General features: G+C 45.2%; 1 protein-coding gene across 1 annotated transcript in view; it reads left to right on the top strand.

The window, feature by feature from the left end:
* Positions 1–5,905: 5,905 nt before the first annotated feature.
* The window catches only part of LOC116511157 (USP6 N-terminal-like protein), an 84,171-nt gene continuing 67,396 nt past the window's right edge, over positions 5,906–22,680 (top strand). The window contains 3 exon segments of the mRNA XM_032221016.1: positions 5,906–6,033; positions 14,288–14,361; positions 18,704–18,786. Coding sequence (XP_032076907.1) covers positions 5,976–6,033; positions 14,288–14,361; positions 18,704–18,786 — 215 coding nt within the window. The 5' untranslated portion in view covers positions 5,906–5,975.

Here is a 22,680-nt window from a genome sequence, read left to right as displayed (position 1 = left end):
TGAGCCAACCTGGGAGTGTCTGCAAAATGTGATTTTAAAAAAGTTAAGAAGGTGGTCACAAATAATGCGGTTAAGGCTCCGCCTGTTTTTGTGTGCAATCCAAAACACTGTCTACATTTCCGACTCCCTCAACCTCTTACATTTTTCTCTTTGTTTGGAATTGCACCGGCAACTTTGACAGGGTAGAAGGATTGGTATTTATTTATTTATTCCGCGTATGGCATAACAAACATGTCTATTAACATTTCACCTAAATTAAAACACACAGTAAAATATGAATGTTAAAAGAGATCTATGTCCAGATACCAATATAAGCCAGGGGTGTCAAACTTGATTTTATTTGAGGGCCGCATCAGGGATGTGTTTGACATTGAGAGGAGGGAGCGGGAGTGCTGGGGTGGGCGTGGCCAGCCCAATGTCCTGAAGCCCTCTGCCGTGCTGCCTTCCCGAGCTCCGTTTTCAGCTGCGACGGCCTCTTTCGTCCATCTGCCGGCAAAAACTGAGCTCAAGAAGGCTGCACCGCTCCGTTTTCACTGGCAAAGGCACTGCGGGCCGGTTCTTCGCTGTTTCCAGGGCGGCTCTGTGGGCCAGAACTAAACACTCTGTGGGCCGCATCCAGCCCGCGAGCCTTGAGTTTAGCACCCCTGGTCTAAGCTATCTGCCCTCAGCTTACAGTCCGTCAGAATGTGACCGACTGTTTGAAGTGGGACCTTCCACTTACCGGAGGAGATTATGCCCCGTTTATGCAGAGAGTCTCAAACGCCATGTGAGGTGTGAATCTTATTCATTGCTAGTGAGGTAGTTCAGAACTTGGTGACTTTCATGTAGGACCGTCTATACAGGCAGTCCTCGACTTTATGACCACAACTGAGCCCAAAATGTATGTCGTGAAGTCAGAAATGTGTTGAGTTTTGCCCCATTTTACGACTTTCCTTGTCACCTTTGTTAAGTGAATCACTGCAGCTCTTAAATTAATAACAACTTTGTTAAGTGAATCTGGTGTCCTCATTGACTTTGCGTGTTAGAAGGTCGCAAAAGGAGATCACGTGACCCTCCCCCGGGGACACTGGGACCGTCATAAATGCGAGTCCATTATCAAGCATCCAACTACAAATCAAAGGTCCGTGGGGATGCTGCAACGGTCATAAGTGTGGAAAATGGCCATAAATCACTTTTTTTCAGTGCCTTTGTCACTGAAGCGGTCACTAAAAGGACTGTTGTAAGTTGGGGACGCCCTGTTTATCTTCCTGTGTCAGGGCATTCAGAAACCCATGTGGCTTCTCGATGGGAATCGATGTGAAAATTTGTTAACCAGATGTTGGACAAGTGGCAGTGAGAGCTTCATCGATTTGAATTTCCCAAAGTGGGAAAGTTCTGTAGTTGTTCCTAATTTTTCTTACATAGAAACATTTTTTTATTTTCCATTTTCATAGCATATAATCACATGTATACTATTACATAGTCAATATCATGTTGTATTATTAAGTAATTACATCAATTCATCTCACCATCAACTACTAAAGGGAAAAAAAAGACCAGTTATTGGCTCTTCTGCTCTCCATACACCATATTTATACCTTATCCGACACTTTCTTCCGCCTCTCTCCTCCCCCTTTCTACATCCTTTCTTCCCTCCATCATTTTCTACTCTATTTCCCCTTCCTTTCTCCTTCTCCTCTCTCCCCTTACCACTCCTCCTTATACACCTCATCTTCCCCCCTCACCCTCTCTCCTGTCCCTCTCTTCCTATCTTTCTTCTCTCCTCTGCTTCCCACTCTTCCTCTAATTCACTTGGTGTATTTCAGCTTCTGAGCAAACTCCCTTTTGTGTTGATGGTAGTTATAATTCCATTTCAATATACATAAAAAAAAAATAGCAGTATACATGTACAATCATACCTTAAAATCCAACACCCCTCCTCCAACTTAGTAAACTCCGCTCCCTCCCACCCTGTAATATTCTCATTAGTGCATCTTGCCTTCGGTGCTAGATGGCTCAGAACAGGAAGCCAGCATATAGGAGTGATTTTAATACATCCGCTTATAATCCTCATGATGTCATTGAGTCTGGCATCTAACTTACCAGTTTAGCAGCTATTAAGACATTCAGGGGCACAATACAACATAATAGCAGAGTTGGAAAGGACCTTGGAGGTCTTCTAGTCCAACCCCCTGCCCAGGCAGGAAACCCTATACTGTTCCAGACAAATTGCTATCCAACATCTTCTTAAAGACTTCCAGTGTTGGAGAATTCACAACTTCTGGAGGCAACTTCTGTTCCACTGATTAGTTGTTCTCACTGTCAGGAAATTTCTCCTCAGTTCTAAGTTGCTTCTCTCCTTGATTAGTTTCCACCCGTTGCTTCTTGTCCTGCCCTCAGATGCCTTGGAGAATAGCTTGACTCCCTCTTCTTTGTGGCAACCCCTGAGATATCGGAACACTGCTATCATGTCTTCGCCTAGTCCTTCTTTTCATTAAACTAGACATACCAAGTTCCTGCAACCGTTCTTCCTCTGTTTTAGCCTCCAGTCCCCTAATCCTCCTTGTAACACTACAATATTCTAACCAGCCCTATTGCTGATGACTTGAGTTGGGGCAGCTGAAAGTCCCCCTTTAGTTCAACCTAATATCTGGGATGTGTTATTCCTAGTTTTGATTTTTGCCCCCATGTTCTCTAGATGTATCCTATAGGAAAGAGATCCGGTCCAATGTTGCTCCAAGGTGCTTTGGATTAGGGTTGTCGGGGAGTAAGTTGTTTGCATAAACCTTTGGCGCTTCACTTGGTAGCTTGTTATTCGGAAGGAAGCACGAAGTAAACAAGTGTCCGTGTACATAATGACGAATAGGTACTCATATCTGTCGGTGCTTATATTGGAGTGCAGGTGATTGCATTATGATTTCTGCCTTTCATAAATCATTTCTCAGCATTATTGAGCAGCCTGGCAGGTGGGAGAGAAGCCTGGTGGAACTTGCCTGAGTTTGAAAAGTTAAGCATGGTTGGGATTTTGTGAGTATTTGATGAAAAACCTATCAGGAAACCATCCCAGATCGTAGCATGAAGACAAGTAGAGAAAGAGAGAGAGAGAAGAGACAGAGACAGAGAGACAGATGATAGAATCATAGGGTTGGAAGAGACCTTGAAGATCTTCTAGTCCAGGGGTCACCAACCACTAAATTCATAATGACTCCCTCTTCTTTGTGGCAACCCCTGAGATATTGGAACACTGCTATCATGTCTCCCCTAGTCTTTTCATTAAACTAGATATACCCAGTTCCTGCAACCTTTCCACATATGTTTCATTCTCCAGTCCCCTAATCATCTTTGTTGCTCTTCTCTGCACTCTTTCTATAGTCCCAACATCTTTTCTACATTGTGGTGACCAAAACTGAATGCAGTATTCCAAGTGTGGCCGTACCAAGGCCTTGTAAAGTGGTATTAACACTTCACGTGATCTTGATTCTCTCTCTCTGTTTATGCAGCCTAGAACTGCGTTGGCTTTTTTGGCAGCTGCTGGCTCCTATTTAAATGGTTGGTCCACTAGGACTCCAAGATCCCTCTCACAGTTACTACTGTTGAGCAATAGGTTGATATGCTAAATAATATTATACCTAAGTGGCAAATAAATAAAGGTTTTCCCCAGAACTACTAAGAGCTTTAACCTATCGCCAGAGGCTTATCAAAGCAAGGTTTCCATGTTACGTGAACCAGAGATGTTGGTTTTTGTATTGGGGGGGAGGGCAGGGGGGAAACAGTGTGATTTGTTTTATATTTCATTCTCTGCTTGTTCCACCGAAACGAGGAATGTAATTGAACTTCTTCCTGGAAACAGAAAATATGCAGCTGCTGCTAGATTTTAGTTTTTTACTCAGCTTTGTATGTGCTCCTTGTTCATGGAAGTTTAGAAGTCATTCGGGGCAATGCACGCGGAGTGCTTCGATGGCACATCGCTCCAGCGGTGTTGTTAAATTATTGTGGGGGTTCCGTATCTTTCTCACATCGATCTAATATACGAGATCAGTGATCAGGAAACCAGGTGAAATTTGATTCTGCTGCTTCTTCCTTTCAGGCAGATCCCTGATCTGGTCTTTTATTGACAGTCGCAATTTAGTCATTAGTCATTTTCATTTTTTTTTTAGTCATTTATTAAGATTTATAGGCCGCCCTTTTCCCTGAGGGGACTCAGGGCGGCTTACAATCACGGGGAAGGGGGTGCAATATCAAAAAACAAACAAAATGTGAACAAAAGAAAATAATAAAAACACAACTTTCATTCCACAGTCAACACTCGGGCGGGTAAATTGGGAACCTATCCCCAGGCCTGATGGGAGAGCCAGGTCTTGAGGGCTGCGCGAAAGGTCTGGATGGTGGTGAGGGTGCGGATCTCGACGGGGAGATCGTTCCACAGGGTCGGAGCTGCAACAGAAAAGGCTCTCCTCCGTGTAGTCGCCAGTCGACATTGACTGGCGGATGGGATTCGGAGGAGGCCCAGTCTGTGCGATCTAATCGGTCGGAGGGAGGTAATCGGCAGAAATTTCATTTTTCGGTTCTTTATTTTTGAGGTGCAGGACGCATCAAGTGTGGTCACCTCATGGCTGCTGTGTTGCAATATTTCCAGGGAGGGCTTATTTTCAGGGGAGGGCTTATTTAGCGCATGCGCTCAAGAGCTCGATTGGGCTTATTATCTAGCAATAGCAATAGCAGTTAGACTTATATACCGCTTCATAGGGCTTTCAGCCCTCTCTAAGCGGTTTACAGAGTCAGCATATTGCCCCCAACAATCCGGGTCCTCATTTCACCCACCTCGGAAGGATGGAAGGCTGAGTCACCCTTGAGCCAGTGAGATTTGAACAGCCGAATTGCAGAACTGCAGTCAGCTGAAGTAGCCTGCAGTGCTGCATTTAACCACTGCGCCACCTCGGCTCTGGGGAGGTCTTTATTTTCAGGGAAACAGGGTAACACAGTTATTGAGGGAACCCGGCTTCCCCATTGAACTTGGTTTGTCAGAAGGTCGCAAAATCTGGTCACATCATCCTGGGACGCTGCGAATCGTCACACGTGTGAATCAGTTGCCAAGAGTTTAGATTTTGATCACGTGACGCATGGGGTTGCTGCAACGGTCATAAGCGTGAAAACGGTCGTAAGTCCCTTTCCTGTGCCATTGCAGCTTCAAGCCGTCACTAAATGAATGGTTGCAATTCAGAGACAGGCTGCACCGAAGCTAAAGAGGCTTTCTGGTAGGCGTGTTGCATTGCCTTTTAGCTTAATTCTTTTAAAAACTGTCCCTCAACGTTCATTAAGACAGCGTCAAGTCCCGGAGTTGCCACCCACAAGAATTTTAATACTTTAATGAAGGATTTGCTGAATTGGAATGTTTGGGTATTTCCAAGAGAGCAAAAGCACACGATAACACAATCTTCTGTAGCTTGTTTTTGTGAAGCTTGCATGGAACAAGTTTTTTTATTTTATTTATTTTTTAACTCTTTTTCTTTTTTTTTGAAGGGGGAACATTCTGTCTCTGTGCATATTTAATAGTCACAATTGAACTACTTTGTAACCAAGGACAATATCATTTGATATTCTGTTCTGGCTACTGTATTCATTGCTGTCCTTGATGTTGTGCGTCCCAAGCGGTTGTGAAACAAGTTTGCTGGAGACTTGTTCCTTCTGGAGTGGAATGCTGGAACGTGTAGGCTGGGAAGGGAAATACTTGGCGTGTGTCGTTCACGGTTCACCAATGGCACCATTGTCTTAAAGCTCCGTAGACAGCAAAGCGTGGCTACATTGGGCCGAGTGTTTGAAGGAATTTGATATTCGGAGCCTCCGAGTTACTTGAAGGTCTCGGGGTTTGTTTGTTTTTTTCCTTCGAGCAAAAGAAGAAAGACGGGTACTGGCTCGGATTTTTTGAACGCGTGAACAGGATGGACTTTGTATGATTGATTGCTGCCCGGCGATCTGGAAATAGAGGCTCTTGCTCAATGAGGACTAAAACTGTAAATAGGATTCGGGGCCGCTCAAGGAAAGAGAACTTCTACGGTAAAATACAATCCCAAAATGAAATTGCATGCTTTAGTGACTTATTCTTAGCATCGCAAGGAAGCTTTTGATAAATAGCCGTTTTGCCTGTGGTCTATCTATTTCAACTGCTTTCCTTTAAAATAGGACTTGTTCAGATAACTTTGCCTAGTAGTGATTATCAGTGTATAAGATACGTCTTTTGTATGTAGTTTTCCCCCAAACCGTACTTTTAAAAGAGGTAGATTTGGCTCCATATCTCTTAAAAGTATTTTATGCATTGACCTTTCTGTGTAAAATGCTAGAGAAGAAAAAAAAACAACAGGCACTACGTCAATAATCTTCTACCGTAATACCTTTTTATTGAATTTGTAATCCATGTTTTCTTTCGGATGCTGCCAACTGGAAAAAATGGAATCAGCTGCTAGATAGCTACGTGATTTATCATAAGCTGGACTATTTTTTTTTCTTATTTATTAGACGTGTGTGTGTGTGTGTGTGTGTGTGTGTGTGTGTTTTACTGGCTTTGGTGTCCAAATGGCTTGTTTCCAACCATGTGAAGTGCTCACTTGACTGCCATCAACCCAGCCTTCTTGTGGATGTGCTCCCTATTTGTGAAATTTAATGCTAAACCCCAAGTATTACAGAAACTCTGGTAATTTGTGGATAATAATTAGCTGCAGTAAGTCATTTGCTCCACCCTCTGAGCCATGGTTTAGCATCTAGCTCAACCTGCCAGGTATTGTTTGGTATTGGTATTGTTTTGGGGTGTGGGGCTGATACCCCAAACCTGAGATCTGCCCATTTTTTACACTGAAAAGCACAGATGGTATCTGTCCATGGGGTGTTCCTAATTTCCCACCCATCTCCTAACCAGACTCAGATCGGCCTAGTTTCACCCAATCCCTGTTGTTACCTTTCTTTGACACTATCCTGAGGAATTTTAGTCCCCTGGTAGGAAGGCTTTGAAAACGGCATTGCTAATAACAAAGACCTTAATGGTGTGCAGGCGGTCAGGCGCTTATGCAGCTAATTTGTTTAAGTGGTTAAATGAGGGGACAAGGAATTTCAGTGATGCTACATGCAATTAAAATGGATCCACGGTTTCCTGATGGCTAGGGTAATTTCTGCAACTCCAGAGATTGAGGAAGGCAGCAAATTCAGCCAGCTTTTTGCCAGGATTCAAGAAGAAACTGTTGTATGCCAGTAATTACTTCGCTGCTTTCTCAGTGTGTTCTTCCCACACTTAAAGGAAGCACATACGTACATGGGTGGATTTAGCAGTTACACTGATACACATGTCAGTAGCTTCACTTTTCTTGACGGAGTGAAAGCATTGTAATTTTATGCATGCAGTTTGCGCCCCTTAATACTCAGAGGTTAATGGCGAACGATTAGAAGATGCCGAGGGTTAAATTCAATACATTAGTTTCTGTCTCTTGTATTGCCTCATTGTTGAGTTTTCTACTTTTGGCTCCGCTTCTGTGGCTGGTTCCGTGGGGTTTTCCCCTCTATCAGGTCTTATACAGGTCTTGCATCCATAAGAAACCCTCTTCCCATATGCCTAGGACAGGGGTCAGCAATCTTAAACACTCAAAGAGCCATTTGGACCTGTTTCCCACCCAAAAGAAAACACTGGGAGCCACAAAATCTTTCCTGTGCCTGTCTGTTTTCTGAGCGCCCGCAAAACCAGCATACGTATTTGAATTAAAGGTTCTGTTTCCTTCTGCAACTTTTCTTTTCTTGAATTTATCCATGGTTGGCCTACTGGGGTTGAAAAGCTCAATAAATCCCGTGCTGCAGGTGTCACCCATTGGCGGTTGTGACACATATTTTGAGCGACAGGGAGCCGCAGCAGAGGGATGAAAGAGCCACATGCGGCTCCAGCGCCACAGATTGCTGACCCCTGGCCTAGGACCTGATGTAAATACTGTGGTATTGTTCAAATATGGCAACTATAAGCCCTAGCCTGATTTTCATGCCTGCGCCTAATATAAGCCTTACCTCCCAAAATAAGCCTGAGTTAAGCCCCGCCCAATGTCTTGTTGTACAAGGTGGGATGAGGCGCAGGTGTAAAAATCAAGCGAGGGCGGGGGGTGGAGCTGCCCTGCATCCACTTCCCTTAGCACCACTGCAGCCAGACTTCCCAAGGCCCAGCACCTGTCGTGACACTGCCCAAGTTCTTCTGCAGCCACTTGCAGCAGGACGCCACAAGGCTCATCATGCTGGAGCCACCGCTTGCGCGCGCAATGTCACAACACACCACACAGCGTCCTGCTGCGAACGGCCACATCGGCATGACACCCATACCGTCATGCCACGAGCGGCTGCCAGTGTGATGAGCCACGCGGCGTCTGGCCCCAGCTGCAGAAGACTTGGGCAGCAGTGCAACAGGTTCGGGGTGTGGCAGGCGTGACTGCGGTGGTCCTAAGGTAGGACCCTGACATCCCCTGAAAATCAGACCTGGTGCTTATTTTGGGGCAGAAAAGAAGCAAGGTGTTGTGGCCCAGCAGGAGCCATTGGAGCTGCCACCAGACTCCGACAGCGAGGGGCCCTATGAGTCGGCTCTGGAAGATGTGGAGGACCCTGGACAGGGTTCCGACTCTGAGCAGGGCGCAGAGAGGCTGGTTGGCCACCAGGAGGCATCTGAGCCTTGGACCAGTGGGGAGGAGACAAGGGAGAGTGATGCAGAAGCCAGCAGTGAGTTGTTCCTGGATGCACGGCACTGAAGAGCAAATAGGCATCAGGAACAGTTGCACAGTTACAGGAGGTAATTGCACTCAGCTGGTGGTCATTAGGCTCCTCTCCAGACTATAAAAAGACTACTTGTGCACACGCCCCTCTTGCAGAAGTCAACGCAGGAATGAATGTCGGAGAACATTGTTATGAGCTTGACAGGCTAGATTGCTGCCAAGCCTTATCTGTGTTTATTGCTGCCCAAGCTTGTCTGTGCCGGTTTGCTGCCAAGGACATGTCTATCTGTTACTTAAATGCCATAACTTATCTTTGGCTCGGAGTGTGTGTTGATGTGGGACGAGGGGGGTCAGAACACAAGGTAGAGTGCCTAACTAACTATCATTATTGCAAGATTTCTCTGCTGTCTCAAAGAACCTGTATTATGTCATAGAGCCCTGCGGAAGATTCTTAGTGGTTGGGATAAAAGCTGTACGGGGCACTTCTCCCTACAACATCTCTTCAGAAGTAGCCAAGAACAGTGCTGGGAGACATTATGGGAGAAAGGAATGGGGGCTACCCTTAATCTGTTCAATTTTGGCAAGATGGGTAAACGTCCTCATTTTCTTAATAAGGTTAATTCACTTATCCTTCCTTTTTACAACAATGGTAGGCTTAAATAACAAAGCAGAAGTGGGGGAGGCATTTTACTACCCATTCTCTGATTAGATTGTTGGCTTCATGACCAAAGAATGTTAGAACATGAGATTATGGTAGGAATGTTGTTGAACAAACACAACAGAGTGATGCCACCATAAATCCTAAGCATACAGTCATTGCTCAAGGAGTCAAAACAAGTGATTGTTATTGCTTCTAAATAGCTGCCATATTCAAACAAATTGGCTTAGGAATAGATACAGCTGCTTTTCTGTTTTATCAATGACCACATAATTTATAGTTTACTATCGTTCAGTGCAGACTGCAGCTAAGGGTTGAAAAAGTCAGAATTGGAAGGTTTGGGTATTTCCAAGCGAGCTAAGCAAAATCTTATATAGCTTGTTTTTGTGAAGCCTGTATGGGACAAGTTTTTGGACACATTGAGGGTAGCCCAGCTTAGGATCTGCTGGATTTACCATGCTGTTTTTTTCTCACGGGATCCAATCTGAGTCGGTCACCAAAGGTTTATTCTTCCAAGCTTTCGGGCTCATGCTGGATGGAGCCCATCGTCAGGGAAATTTCTTTCTCTCCAGAATATGTGTTGGGTTACTCCATATGTTGTATTTATATGGTTCCTGGTTTTTTTTTGGGGGGGGGGTGCTGTGGGAGATGTAATATAATAGTGAAACTTCATCTTTGTTCCCTTCACCAAAAAAGATTCCATCTATCACTCTTAACACTAATCAATATTTATTATATGAGTACCCGTGTTTCCCTGAGAATAAGACCGGGTCTTATTTTCTTTTCGACCCCAAAATAAGCACTAGGGCTTATTTTTTGGAGTTGTCTTATTTCCCCCCATGTACAGAAGGCCCACTAGTTCTGCTTGCTCGTGGTGAGAGGGGAGGCTCCGACACCTGCCTCACTTCGTGGCCGCGACACCAGCACGTTGCTCAGCCTCCTGCTCCATTACGGCTGCGAGCAAGCAGAAGAAGTGGGCCGGCGGCCACATGGGCTCCTTCTGCACATGGCTCCTAATGCTGCTGCCACAAGGTACGGGTCGGGATGTGGTTGGCTGGCTGCAGGGGCCCTGAGGTAAGCCGGTGGGGGGGCATGTGGGGCAGCTCCAACCGAGTGGCGCAGTGGTTAAATGCAGCACTGCAGGCTACTTCAGCTGACTGCAGTTCTGCAGTTCGGCTGTTCAAATCTCACCAGCTCAGGGTTGACTCAGCCTTCCATCCTTCCGAGGTGGGTAAAAGGAGGACCCGGATTGTTGTTGGGGCAATATGCTGACTCTGTAAACCGCTTGGAGAGGGCTGAAAGCCCTATGAAGCGGTATATAAGTCTAACTGCTATTGCTATTACTATCCCCCGCCTCGCCTCGTGGCTGTGGCACCATGAGCACTCAGACAGAACGGGTGAACGGCCAGCTGTGCAGGCTCTTATGTAGGGTTTATTTGAGAGTAGGGCTTAATTAGGCACACATGTAAGCATGCTAGGTCTTATTTTGGGATAGGTTTTATTTTCGGGAAAACGGGTTATGTAGGATTTTACATAGTGTAATACTTACATAGTAGCTACCAGGAGTAGCACCTGTCTCCTTCTTTCTCTCAGTAACATATATGATCGATACGTTTTGCACGTTGAAAAATGACCTGCACATTTGGTTATTACATAACATTTCTTGGTTATCGTATAAGATATTCTTAGAAACTAGGGATAAGCCTAAACGAAATCTAATACAGTCTCATAACACTGGGATCCAGAATTACATTTGGCTAGTTCATTGGGGGATTTTGAAAGTGATCATCAACAGATGTAGACCCTGCATGTTGAGGAAGGTGGGCCGGGCAGTGCCTTGAAACTCATAATGTGCTTGACTTACACAGTGAAGTAACTGACAAAAGGACTGACAATCTTTTCTGTCGGGGGGCTCATTAAAGCATCCTGCAGAGAGAAGCGGGATAGGAACGTGAAGATGCTCATCAACTTCCTAAAAACACCGCTGCACCAAATCCTCATTCCGGCCTGTAGCCATCTGCAAACACCCCATTTGCATAAAGACTCTTTATTCCTAGGTTGGCTAATTGAAAAGCTTCAGGGATTGAAGCTTGGCCCTGAGACCTCTAATTTACCAACTCCACAGTTTACTTCTTTGCTCAAGGAGGTAAGGGAATTGGAGATAGGAGATTTCCTTTATCTTCTGATTAATATTCACCGAGTCTGAATGCCTCTCTGTCTCCTTCGTTTCACTTCCCTGTTGACTCTCTTGGTGAGTCAGACCATTATTTCTGTCACTTGCTTTTATAATGGCTCTACTGCTTTATTTTTATTTTTTTGGGGGATGACCTAATGCTTCTCGCTCAGCAGCACCCTGTGATCATTGGGTGACCCCCAGTGATCGAGGGAGAAAACAAGAGCACCTTGAGCTGTCTGAAAACGTTCTGATCTTCACGGTTTCCTGAATCGGATCTGATTTGTTTTTCAACATCGGAGGGCAGTCGCTTCCCAGCATGGATAATAGCTGTGCTTTGTTAACTACCTTAAGCTTGGCCAATTTGCAACCGGGAGGAATGTAAAAATAAGAGCACGTGCTTCCGAAAAGCTGCGAGACCCATCCATTCCTTGGCAGAAATAATAGGGCTAGTGAAAGTGAGAAGAGCTTTTGAAACCTTCTGCCTTGTCGGGAATTTTGCCTTCCTAGTTTGGGTGCTGAGGAATCGTTTTGCCTTAGCACAAAACGCTTTTTGCATCTCAGTGGGAAAGTGATCTGCATCGTTGAAACGTTTAGCAGGTTTTACTATGTCTGGATCGGGGGGGCCATCAACCACTAAATTCATAATTTTATATCCCGCGGGCCACTAATATGATCTGCCTAGTGGGTAGGTGGGCATGGCTAGGTGGGCATCTGACTGGGTGGGCGTGGCCAACTCGATGTCACTCGCGTCAAGGGGCACCTCGCTGGGCTCTACTCGGCCCTCCCCTCCCAACCCCTCCTCGCCTGCCGGCCCGGGATCAACAGGAAGCAGTTGTGGAGCTAAGCAGCCACCGTGAGAAAGAGTTGGCAAAACAGCTCGGTTCATATTGGATCTGACCAAAAAGGCTCAGCAGAAGCACCTCACTGTGGGCTACGAGCATAGGCTTTCCAAGCAGGGGGAAGACCTGCGGGAGTTCAAGGCCAGGTACGATGCCTGGAGGCTCAGCGGGCTGAGATGGTCAGCCAGTTCCAGCTATGATACAGTCCTGCTGGAACAGGCCCTCCGGCTCTTTGCCACTAGCGGCGCTTCCCTCCAGCCTCCACCCAAAGCCCCTCACCAGGAGGCTGAAGCAGACCCAAGTCGGAATTTATCCCTCCCTCCGATCTGCACAAAAAGACCCCGAAGGGGAAGACTGCAACAACACAAACATTCATTGCACATATCTGGCCCAGGGACCGTACTTTGAGGACCCCTGATTTAGTGCAATATAAAAAATGCAAATAATTTTTCTGCAGACCACCAACATTTTCTCATGGACCACCAGTGGTCCATGGGCCACCAGTTGGTGACCGCTGGTCTGGATTATTGCCTGATGCTGATGTTACCCATTCAGTCAGGTGTCCTCGGGGATTCTCTGGGCCAGGTCTCTCCACATCCTGCACTGTCTGCACTACTTCTCTGAGTTTGTTCTGTGCTCTGTTGTCGTCAGCTTTGATGGTATCCGGACAGGGTGCTCTTTGCTGGTTTCTTCTTACCTCTAACACAGAGGTGGGTTCCTACCGGTTCGGCTCGGTTCAACCGAGTAGATAGTAACTCGCCCGGCCACGCCGCCGAACCAGTTTTATTGGCGGCGCCTATCTTGGTTTCTGGCCTTTTTTAACCTACTGTGCATGCGCGCATCGCACGTATCAAGCACGCCCGCGGCCAAAGCCCATCCCTGAGTGAACTGGCAGTAAAAAAGCCAGAACCCACCCCTTCTCTAACAATACAGTCCTCAACTTATGACCACAGTTGAGCCCAAAAGTTTTTGCTAAGTGAAACATTTGTCAAGTGAGTTTTGCCCCCTTTTACAACTTTCCTTGCTACATTTATTAAGTGAATCACCGCAGTTGTTAATGAATAACCTGGTGGTTAAGTGAATATGGCTTCCCCTATGCTTGTCAGAGGTTGGTGATCATGTGACTCTGGGACACTGCGACGGTCGTAAATATGAGTCAGTTTCCAAGTGTTTGAATTTAGATTGCAAGACTATACGGATGCTGCAATGGTCATAAGTGTGAAAAATGGTCGCACGTCATTTTTTCATTGCTGTTGTAACTTTGAATGTTCACTAAATGAACTGCTGTAAGTCAAGGGCGACTTGCATTAAGCACATTGTGTAAATATGGTTCATAATAACAGGCGGACTATTTCTCTTTAAGTTGATTGCTAAAAAAGAAGTTCTTACAGGTGGTTGTTTTGTCCTTAGCGATTCTAATATGAATTAGGATAAGAAACTTGGTTATAAATCCTGCATTTTTAACAGTAGGCCGAAATCCAGCTACTGTCCTATATAAATGAAGGCCTTGGAATTGATATTACCATCGATGATATATTATCTTTATATTTCATTGGAAGTGTTATTCAAACTTTCTGCTTACTGCTTAAATTCTTTACATAAGACCACAGATTTTAATTTTCTGAAGGGCTAACTTGATCCAGCTTTACTAATTTTGAAAAAAAAACAAACCAACCCGCTTTGTGTTATAGTTTGCTAAAACTACCAAAAACTACAAAAATATTGCAAAAGGCAGCAGATGAAAAATCATTTTTAAACAGCCAATGCTTAAAGAGACTCTTTTTGAAACCATCAGTATTAGGTTTACAAGGAAGAACATTCTTTTATGTATTTCTTTAAACATGATCATCAAAAAGAGATAGATAGAAGCTGCACAGCTGTATCCATTTTCTCTCTTTTTCTCCCCCAGGTACTGATGTTGAACAGGATGCTGCTGTCAAACTTGCTCAAGAACGTGCTGAGATAGTTGCCAAGTATGACCGAGTAAGTTTGTATAATTCTTAAATAATTCTGTCATGGGCTATTGCTCTCTCTTGGACTGAGTAACGAGTAGCTCAGATGATTAGATGATGAGCAAATAAGCATCCACACCTGCTCCATTCTCTCAATCTTTCCCAATTGTTGTGGTGCCCTCTTGTTTTCTTAAGTAGCTGTTGTAGCAACATGTTGTAAAGGGAAGAGCAGGGTAGCGTGGAAAGATTCACTCCAATTCCAGGTAGGAAATAGAGCCTACCTGGAATTATTTATTTTTTAATAATGTCTATATTGTTAAGAGACAGAAGGGGAAAAAAGAAATATTTATTTATTAAATTTATATGCATTAGTTACGTTAATAACGTTGCTAAGTGAATCTGGTTTCCCCATTGATTTTGCACATCAGAAATTCACTGTTGTGGTCCGCCACGACAGCAGAGCTGGCAGCAGATTCGACAGTGAGGAGGTTGGGGAGGAACATGGGCCAGTCCTGGAGTCTGGGGAAGGCTCTGACGAGGGCTCTGTGTCGGAAGCAGAGATGGGGTCAGGGCCGTCTGCCAGTTATCAGCTGCCTTCAGAGTCAGACACCAGTGAGGCAGACGAACAGCTGGAGCCTGTTCCCAGTGTGCGCATGCACAGAGTTGCCAGACGAAGGTAACAGCTAAAGAACGGGTTGACTTGGGAGTAAGGCCACAGGTGGACGATAATGGCCCCTCCCAGAGGGAATAAAAGAGGAGCGAAAGGGGAGTGGAGTTTGCAGGAGACCATTAGTTCACTTAATTGGTTCCTGACTCTCCTTGACTCCTTGCCACATTTTGCAGATAACTGGCTGGGCAGCTCTCCAAGGCAGATAAGGTCTGTGACTGTAAATCCTCCCTTAAAAGACTTTGCTGGCTGTGAATGAACAGAATTCACAGCCAATTAATAAAGGGGTTTTTTCAGGACAAGGAGTTTGCTTCAGGCTCTTGGGAAGCCTTGTTTACAACAGTCACAAAGTGTGATCATGTGACCCCGGGACACTGCAACCATCCTAAATATATGCCGGTTGCCAAGCGTCTGAATTCTAATCACGTGACCATGAACTGTAGTTATTTGCTAATATTTCTTTTGTAGCTGAACATGAGATGGATAATTACTACTGGATAAATGGGAGGAGCAGCTGGCACCAGAGTTGATTAGGAAAATTATAATGCAGATACATTCTCCATTGTTTGCAGGCAATCTCAGCATGTACCTCTGTTGAGAGAACACCTGTGCACACCTATAGACGATTTAGAATAGAGTGAGTTGGAAGGGACCTTGTAGGTCTTCTAGTCCAGCCCTTTGCTCAAGCAGGAGATACTATTTTAGATAAGTGACTGTCTAGACCAGGGGTAATCAACTTTTTCTACCTACCGCTCACTTTTGTATCTCTGTTAGTAGTAAAATTTTCTAACCACCCGCGGTTCCACAGTAATGGTGATTATAAAGTAGGGAAGTAACTTTATAAAATTGATAAAGCAGAGTTACAGCAAATCCCTACCGCCCACCATGAAAGTTGGAACACCCACTAGTGCGCGGTATGTTGTAACATAAGTGCAGGCATGCATAGGTATGCTGGAACACGTATACAACAGCAGTAATGATTTACTATACCATAAGGTCAGTAATACAAACTGCTGACTCTGAGCATTATGTAGGGCAGAGGTTACAACTTGCTGACTTTAAGCATTATGTAGGGCAGAGGTTACAACTTGCTGACTCTGAGCATTATGGGGTCAGAAGTTTGTGTGTCAGTAAAAGATTTACCTGCTGACTATGAGCATTACTAGGGTCAGAGGTCTGGGTGGCAGTAAATGAGTTACCATATACCATAGACTTGTACGACCATGATTGGCCTACATAGACCTTGCAACTCCGCCCTTTCTTGGTGTATTCTCAATAAAAGGGCCTCCGGACTCTGCTCCGGGTCGTCTCATCCCGAGGGAACTCGTGTCCGTGTCTTCCTTCATCATTGGCCTCATGGGCGACCCGCGGAGAAATCGCAGCGGTAGGGACCAGGTTGACTACCACTGGTCTAGACTCTTCATAAAAACCTCCAGTGATGAAGCACTCACAATTTCTGGAGGCAAGCTGTTCCCTTCCCCTGGTTAATTGTCCTCACTGTTAGGAAGAGTCTCCTTAATTCTAGGTTGCTTCTCTTTTCGATTAGTTTCCAACTATTGCTTCTTGTCCTGCCCTTTGGTGCTTTGGGAATAATTTGACCCTCTGTTCTTTGTGGCAGCCCCTCAAAACTGGAATGCTGCTATCATGTCACCCTAATTCTTCTTTTCTTTAAAGGAGCCAAGCCCAAACCTTGCAGCCATTTTTCTTATGTTTTCGTCTCCAAACCTTAGATCAGTGATGGCAAACTTTTTTTGGCTCCTGTGCCAAAAGCGGGGGGAGCGTAGTGGGTCGTGTGCGGGCGTGCCATACCCATAATGCTATGCGCTCAACAACACCCCCCGCACTTTTGGCATGGTTTTTTCGCCCTCCTCAGGCTCCAGAGGCTTTCTAGGAGCCCAGGGAGGGCGAAAACAGCCTCCCCCCGCCCCACTGGATGCCCTTCGGAGCCTCAGGAGCTTCCCTGAAGGCTCCGGAGGGTGAAAAACAGACCTACGGGGAACCCGGAAGTTCGGGAAGTTTGAGTTTCATTGGTCCGTAGGCCAATTTATGACCGCCAGAGCCTTCAGGAGGCTTCCCTGAAGGCTCTGGAGGGCAAAAATCAGCCCTGCAAGCAAACCGGAAGTAACTTCTGGTTTGGCTCTAAGGCCGTTTTTTACCCTCCGGAGCCTTCAGGAAGCCAGAGGGTGAAAAATGGTCCTACGAGCAAACCGGAAGTCCATTTTCGAATTTCCGGTTTGCCCATAGGACTGGTTTTTTGCTCTCCGAGGATGAAAAACGGCCTCAAAAGAAAGCTGGTCAATTGGCTAGCGCGCATCTGACAGGGCAGCGCCTCTGGTGCCCTAACAAATGACTCCATCCGCCACCTGTGGCACGCGTGCCATAGGTTCGCCATGCCTTAGATCATCTCACTTGCTTCTCTGAACTTTTCCCAAAAGTCTCCACATCTTTTTCGTAGTATGGTGACCAAAATTGGTTGCAGAATTCCAGGTGTGGTCTTACTAGGGTTTTAGAAAGCGATACTAGTACTTCCCGCAATCTTTTTTTTTAATTGAGAATTTTGAAAAAAAAAAACAACTTTTACAAATATTACTTCCCTCCCCCCCTCCCACCCAACGCCCCCCAACCTCCCCCCCTCTCCACCGACTTCCTAGAACCAATACAGGGTATAAATCTTTAACAAAAACATTCTAAAATAAACTTTAAAAAAAGTTAATATCACCTTTCATTTGAGCTTTAACTCCTGCTAGGCTAGCTCTAAACAGATTATATCATTCCTGTTCTTCAATCATAAGCTATCTGGAATTTCTTAGTCCCATATTTATTTTGAGTAGTCAATCCATCTTCTCCATTCCAGTTTACATCTCTTTGAATGGTCCTTGAGATATGCTGATATTTTAGCCATCTCAGCTAGGTGTGTGACTTTCAATGTCCATTCTTGAATAGTAGGCAAGTCTTCCTTCTTCCAGTATTGCGCCACCAGCAGTCTACCTGCGGTTATTAAATGCAAAATCAGGTTAATCTCTACAAGTGTACAATCAGTAATTATACCTAACAAAAATAACTGAGGGGTAAACTTTATCCTTTTTTAAAGAACATTTGCATAATCCCATATTTTTTATCCAAAATGCTTTTACCTTTTTACAAGTCCACCGTATATGAAAGTAAGTAGCATCAGCACAATCACATCTCCAGCATTTAGATTGTAAATTCGGATATATAGAGCCAGTTTTTTAGGATCTAAATGCCATCTATAAAACATCTTATAGATCTTGATTCTATGCCTCTGTTTATATATATGGATATAGAGCCGAGGTGGCGCAGTGGTTAGGGTGCAGTACTGCAGGCCACTTCAGCTGACTGTTATCTGCAGTTCAGCGGTTCTAATCTCACCGGCTCAAGGTTGACTCAGCCTTCCATCCTTCCGAGGTGGGTGAAATGAGGACCCGGACTGTGGGGGCGATATGCTGACTCTGTAAACCGTTAGAGAGGGCTGAAAGCCCTATGAAGCGGTATATAAGTCTAACTGCTATATAGGTAGCTGTGGGAAAGATACTCTGACCCATAGTTTCTGTCAAGCTGTTGTGGATAAAAATAAGGAATTCCTTTTAAGGTTCATCGCATGGCAGCCACTAATTGTTATGTGGAACTGTAAGTAGCAAAAGTTAATGAAAATGAATTAATTATCTGTCTTCTCTGCTTTCTACAGGGACGCGAAGGAGCCCAGATCGAGCCTTGGGAAGATGCTGACTACCTGCTTTACAAAGTTACCGACAGATTTGGTTTCTTGCAGTAAGTTTCGTAGCTTGGCAAAGGAATGGCATTCGCTGCTGGCTTCATTTATTCTCCGTTGTGAGTTTGGCATGCCTGTTTAGTCAGAGTATCCATGGCGCACCTTACGGAAAAATTGCTGTGTGAATAGGGTTCCATTTGGCAAATAAAATCAAATGGTCTCGCGCCGCGCTTTTCATTTATTTATGCACAGCATTTTTCTTAGTCGGTGATTTAAAATTGATCCAGGCTTGGTAGTTGAAAAGTATTAGCCTTCGCCTTTGGCTGGGTGTAAAATAGAGCCGAGGTGGCACAGTGGTTAGGGTGCAGTACTGCAGGCCACTTCAGCTGACTGTTATCTGCAGTTCAGCGGTTCTAATCTCACCGGCTCAAGGTTGACTCAGCCTTCCATCCTTCCGAGGTGGGTGAAATGAGGACCCAGACTGTGGGGGGCAATATGCTGACTCTGTAAACCGCTTAGAGAGGGCTGAAAGCCCTATGAAGCGGTATTAAGTCTAACTGCTATCTATTGCTATTGCTATTGCTATAAAATGACTGCATAGATGCTTTGTTGAAAAAAAAAACTAAAAAAAACCTGGTGACATGTTAGACTAATTTAAAGATAATAGCTGCGGTATTTTCCCCCCTTGATTAGAAAAAATAGTTACGTTCTATATAAATTCTCAGAGTCATCTGAATAAATAGTTCTTGACTTATGACCACCCACTTAGTGACAGTTCGAAGTAACAATGGACCCGAAAAAGTGCATTTATGACCTAGTGCCGTGATAGTGACACAGGTGGCACGTAGAACTCTCTTTGCAGGCACGTTACCCGTCGCCCCAGTTTAGCTCCACCATGCATTTGCGAATCTCCTGCTGGCTAGTTGGTTTCGATTCTCTGCTGGGCATGCGTGGGGAGTGGAGGGGGGCGCGGCCCACCTCATGGCCGTTTTTGCTCCCAGGAAGCTGCAGGGAGGCCGACTAGGCTGAAAATGGGGCACGGGTATGTGTGCAGGCACGGGAGGCGGGGAGAGTGCTCGGTCATGCGCATGGGAGGGGGGGTCATGTGCACATTGCATTTGGGTTTCGACACGTGACAACAAAAAGGTTAGCCATCGCTAACCTAGTGGTTGTCACCCCCACCCATTCATGTGAGCATCATTCAGGTGCTTAGCAACCTGGCCACAGTTACTTACTGCGTTCACAGGACTCTTGTTTTCCTAAGGCACGGGTGTCAAACTCGCCATGTCACGTTTCCGTCGCGCGACGTATCGCAATGTTTTTTCCCTTCACGGAGCTGGGGGGGGGGCGTGACCTGCACGTGACCCATCTAGTATGACATCCCTGTCCTAAGGTGTCATCCTGTGTGTGTCTGTGTAGGTGAGTAGGTGATGTCTTGTTTTCATCCAAAAGCATTAACAATACTTAGTTGCCAAGGCAACATGTGCCACTTCAAATTAGGTCCAGACTGATCTAGGTCCAGATTTCTAGTTGTGATTTCTTATGGAAGTTTACCATTAATTCTGATTCGTTAACCTGCCTTACGTTTGTTAATGAGTGAGGCAAATAGCTATCCCTTAATGCAGGGTGTCCAACTGGCAGGCCACGCCCACCCCAGCTCCGCAAAGGGGAAAAAGTCACAATACGTCACGTGATGGCAACGTGACATCACAAGTTTCTCACTTGTGCCTTAATGGAACGGATTTAGCAGCTGAACATGGAGGCATCTGACAAATATCACTTTTGAGGTACTTTGGTATTTTAGGAATCATCTCTTGGTTTATTATTGTTCATCTCATAGTTGAAATATGTGAATTAAGAGCTGAAAAAAATACTTTTAGTGGTTTTCGGTAACTGTTGGTGGAATTCCATTCAAAGGATGGTTATAATTCTGCCTTTGTGGGAATGTTAAGAGTTTTGCCATCTCGTATTCGGTCCGCAGCTATTGTAACTACATGGTTTCTGGGTTATCAATTATTAAAATTCAATTTCAGAGTACACCGCTTGGATATGCTAGCTGGTACTCTGCAAGGGCAAAAGGGTTATTCCTCCTTGTTCCCTTATTTTAGAATAAAATTGAAATGCGGTGTTAAATCTAAGACTCTGATGTGGGTAGTCAATACCCTGCACAATCAAATGGGGAACGTTGACCCCTGTGACTCACAAACAGTACAATTGAATAGCAGCAAACCGTCTCCCTTCCTTCTGCTTTGTATTAATATATTCTGTTTGCCTAATTTGACCCACCTTCCCATGGAGGAATTAATTTATATTAAAAGTAGCTTTCATTTCATGAATAATTTATGGATCTGTTCCAAGTTAATTTAATGGTATTGACCGGTATTTAGGGCAGATGAGAGAAATTACCAGTTCACACAATTTTCTCCTTTTCATATATGTCACTCATTATTGCAAGATCGTTCAGGCATGGTATAAGGTTCCTATAAGGCAGCGGTGTCAAACTCAAGGCCCGGGCTGGGCTGGCCTGCAGGGTGCTTAGATCTTGATTACGGGCCATCCTGGAAACAGTGAAGGACCAGCCCGCGGTGCCTCTGCCAGCAAAAATGGGGCTCCCAATCTCCATTTTTGGCTGAGACAACCTCTTGCAACCCTCCAGCGAAAGCGGAGATTGGGAGCCCGTTTTCATTGGCAGAGCACGCAGGCCACCCTAGGTGCCCCTGACACAAGTGACATCAAGCTGGCCACGCCCAGCCCAGGCTCCTGAGGTTAAACATAACCCTGATGCGGCCCTCAATGGAATCAAATTTGACACCCCAATTATAAAGGGTTGGACTAGAAGACCTTCAAGGTCCCTTCCAACCCAATGATTGTTCTGACCTAGGCATCCTGATAAAGCGTAACTCACAGTCCCCAAAACCCTCTTTTATTTAAACGGCTGTGAATTATGGTCATTCACAGCTCGTAATGATTCACAAACAGTTTGTGAAGAGTCCTACCGAAGTCTGCCACAGTCTTTCAGGATAAGGCTGATAAGCACCCCTTTATCTCCCTTGAAATGCTGCCAGGGACCTAATTGCCATCTAGTTTTGCAAGGTCAAACGGAGCACAGAATTAACGGAGCTTCCAGAGTTTGAACCGACCAGAATGAACAAGTTGCTTCCTGCAAAGGCTCACATCCATTGACTCCTCTTTTATGTCTTATGGGAGGGGCCAATCATCTCCAAGCTTCCCGAGTCGCCCTTTTTGTCTTAATTGTTCTTGCCTTCTGGAAGCTCTGCACATGTGCACAGTGGGAACAGGCTCACGCTGTTCTTCTGCCTCGCTGATGTCAGACTCCGGAGGCAGCGCATAACTACCAGATGACCCTGGTCCCCTCTCTCTGCCTCCGACGCAGAGCCCTCGTCCGATCTTCCCCTGACTCCAGGACTGGCCCATGTTCCTCCCCAACCTCCTCACTGTCCGACTCTGCTCCCAGCTCCGCAGGCCGGTGGCGGACCACAACACTGATTCTATATTGTATGAAATTATATCCTTCTAAAAATTAAAATGCTGTAGTAGCCTTCTACTACAGTTCATAGAACCGCTTGGGAAAGGACAATGTACAAGCTCACTTGAGTCCATGTTGAAGCACTTGATGTGCCTGACTTTCTTACCGAGGATTTGTTTTCAAGGAGTCGATTTTCTCCGTTTTAATCCTTTTTCCCCCCCTTGGGAAGGAAAGAGATTCTCTTTCCCGCTCCCTTGGTTTATAAGTGTATGCTCTTCAAAATATGAACTTGTCCTTAGAGGATAAGGTTATCAAGAAACTTAATCGATCCCCTGGAATCAATGAGAAACAATTCAGCAGAAGAGATACGTTAACCATGTAGCCGTCCTTATCTGGGGGGGAAAAAACGTAGCTCACCATTTTGGAGACTAAAAGGAAATGCATAAGAATTTTAACCCGTCGCTAT

The sequence above is a fragment of the Thamnophis elegans genome, chromosome 7 (genome assembly GCF_009769535.1).
Source record: "Thamnophis elegans isolate rThaEle1 chromosome 7, rThaEle1.pri, whole genome shotgun sequence".
Taxonomy (NCBI): Eukaryota; Metazoa; Chordata; class Lepidosauria; order Squamata; family Colubridae; genus Thamnophis; species Thamnophis elegans.
The sequence above is the reverse complement of the archived record's forward strand: the minus strand, read 5'-3'. Positions and strand labels throughout refer to the sequence as shown.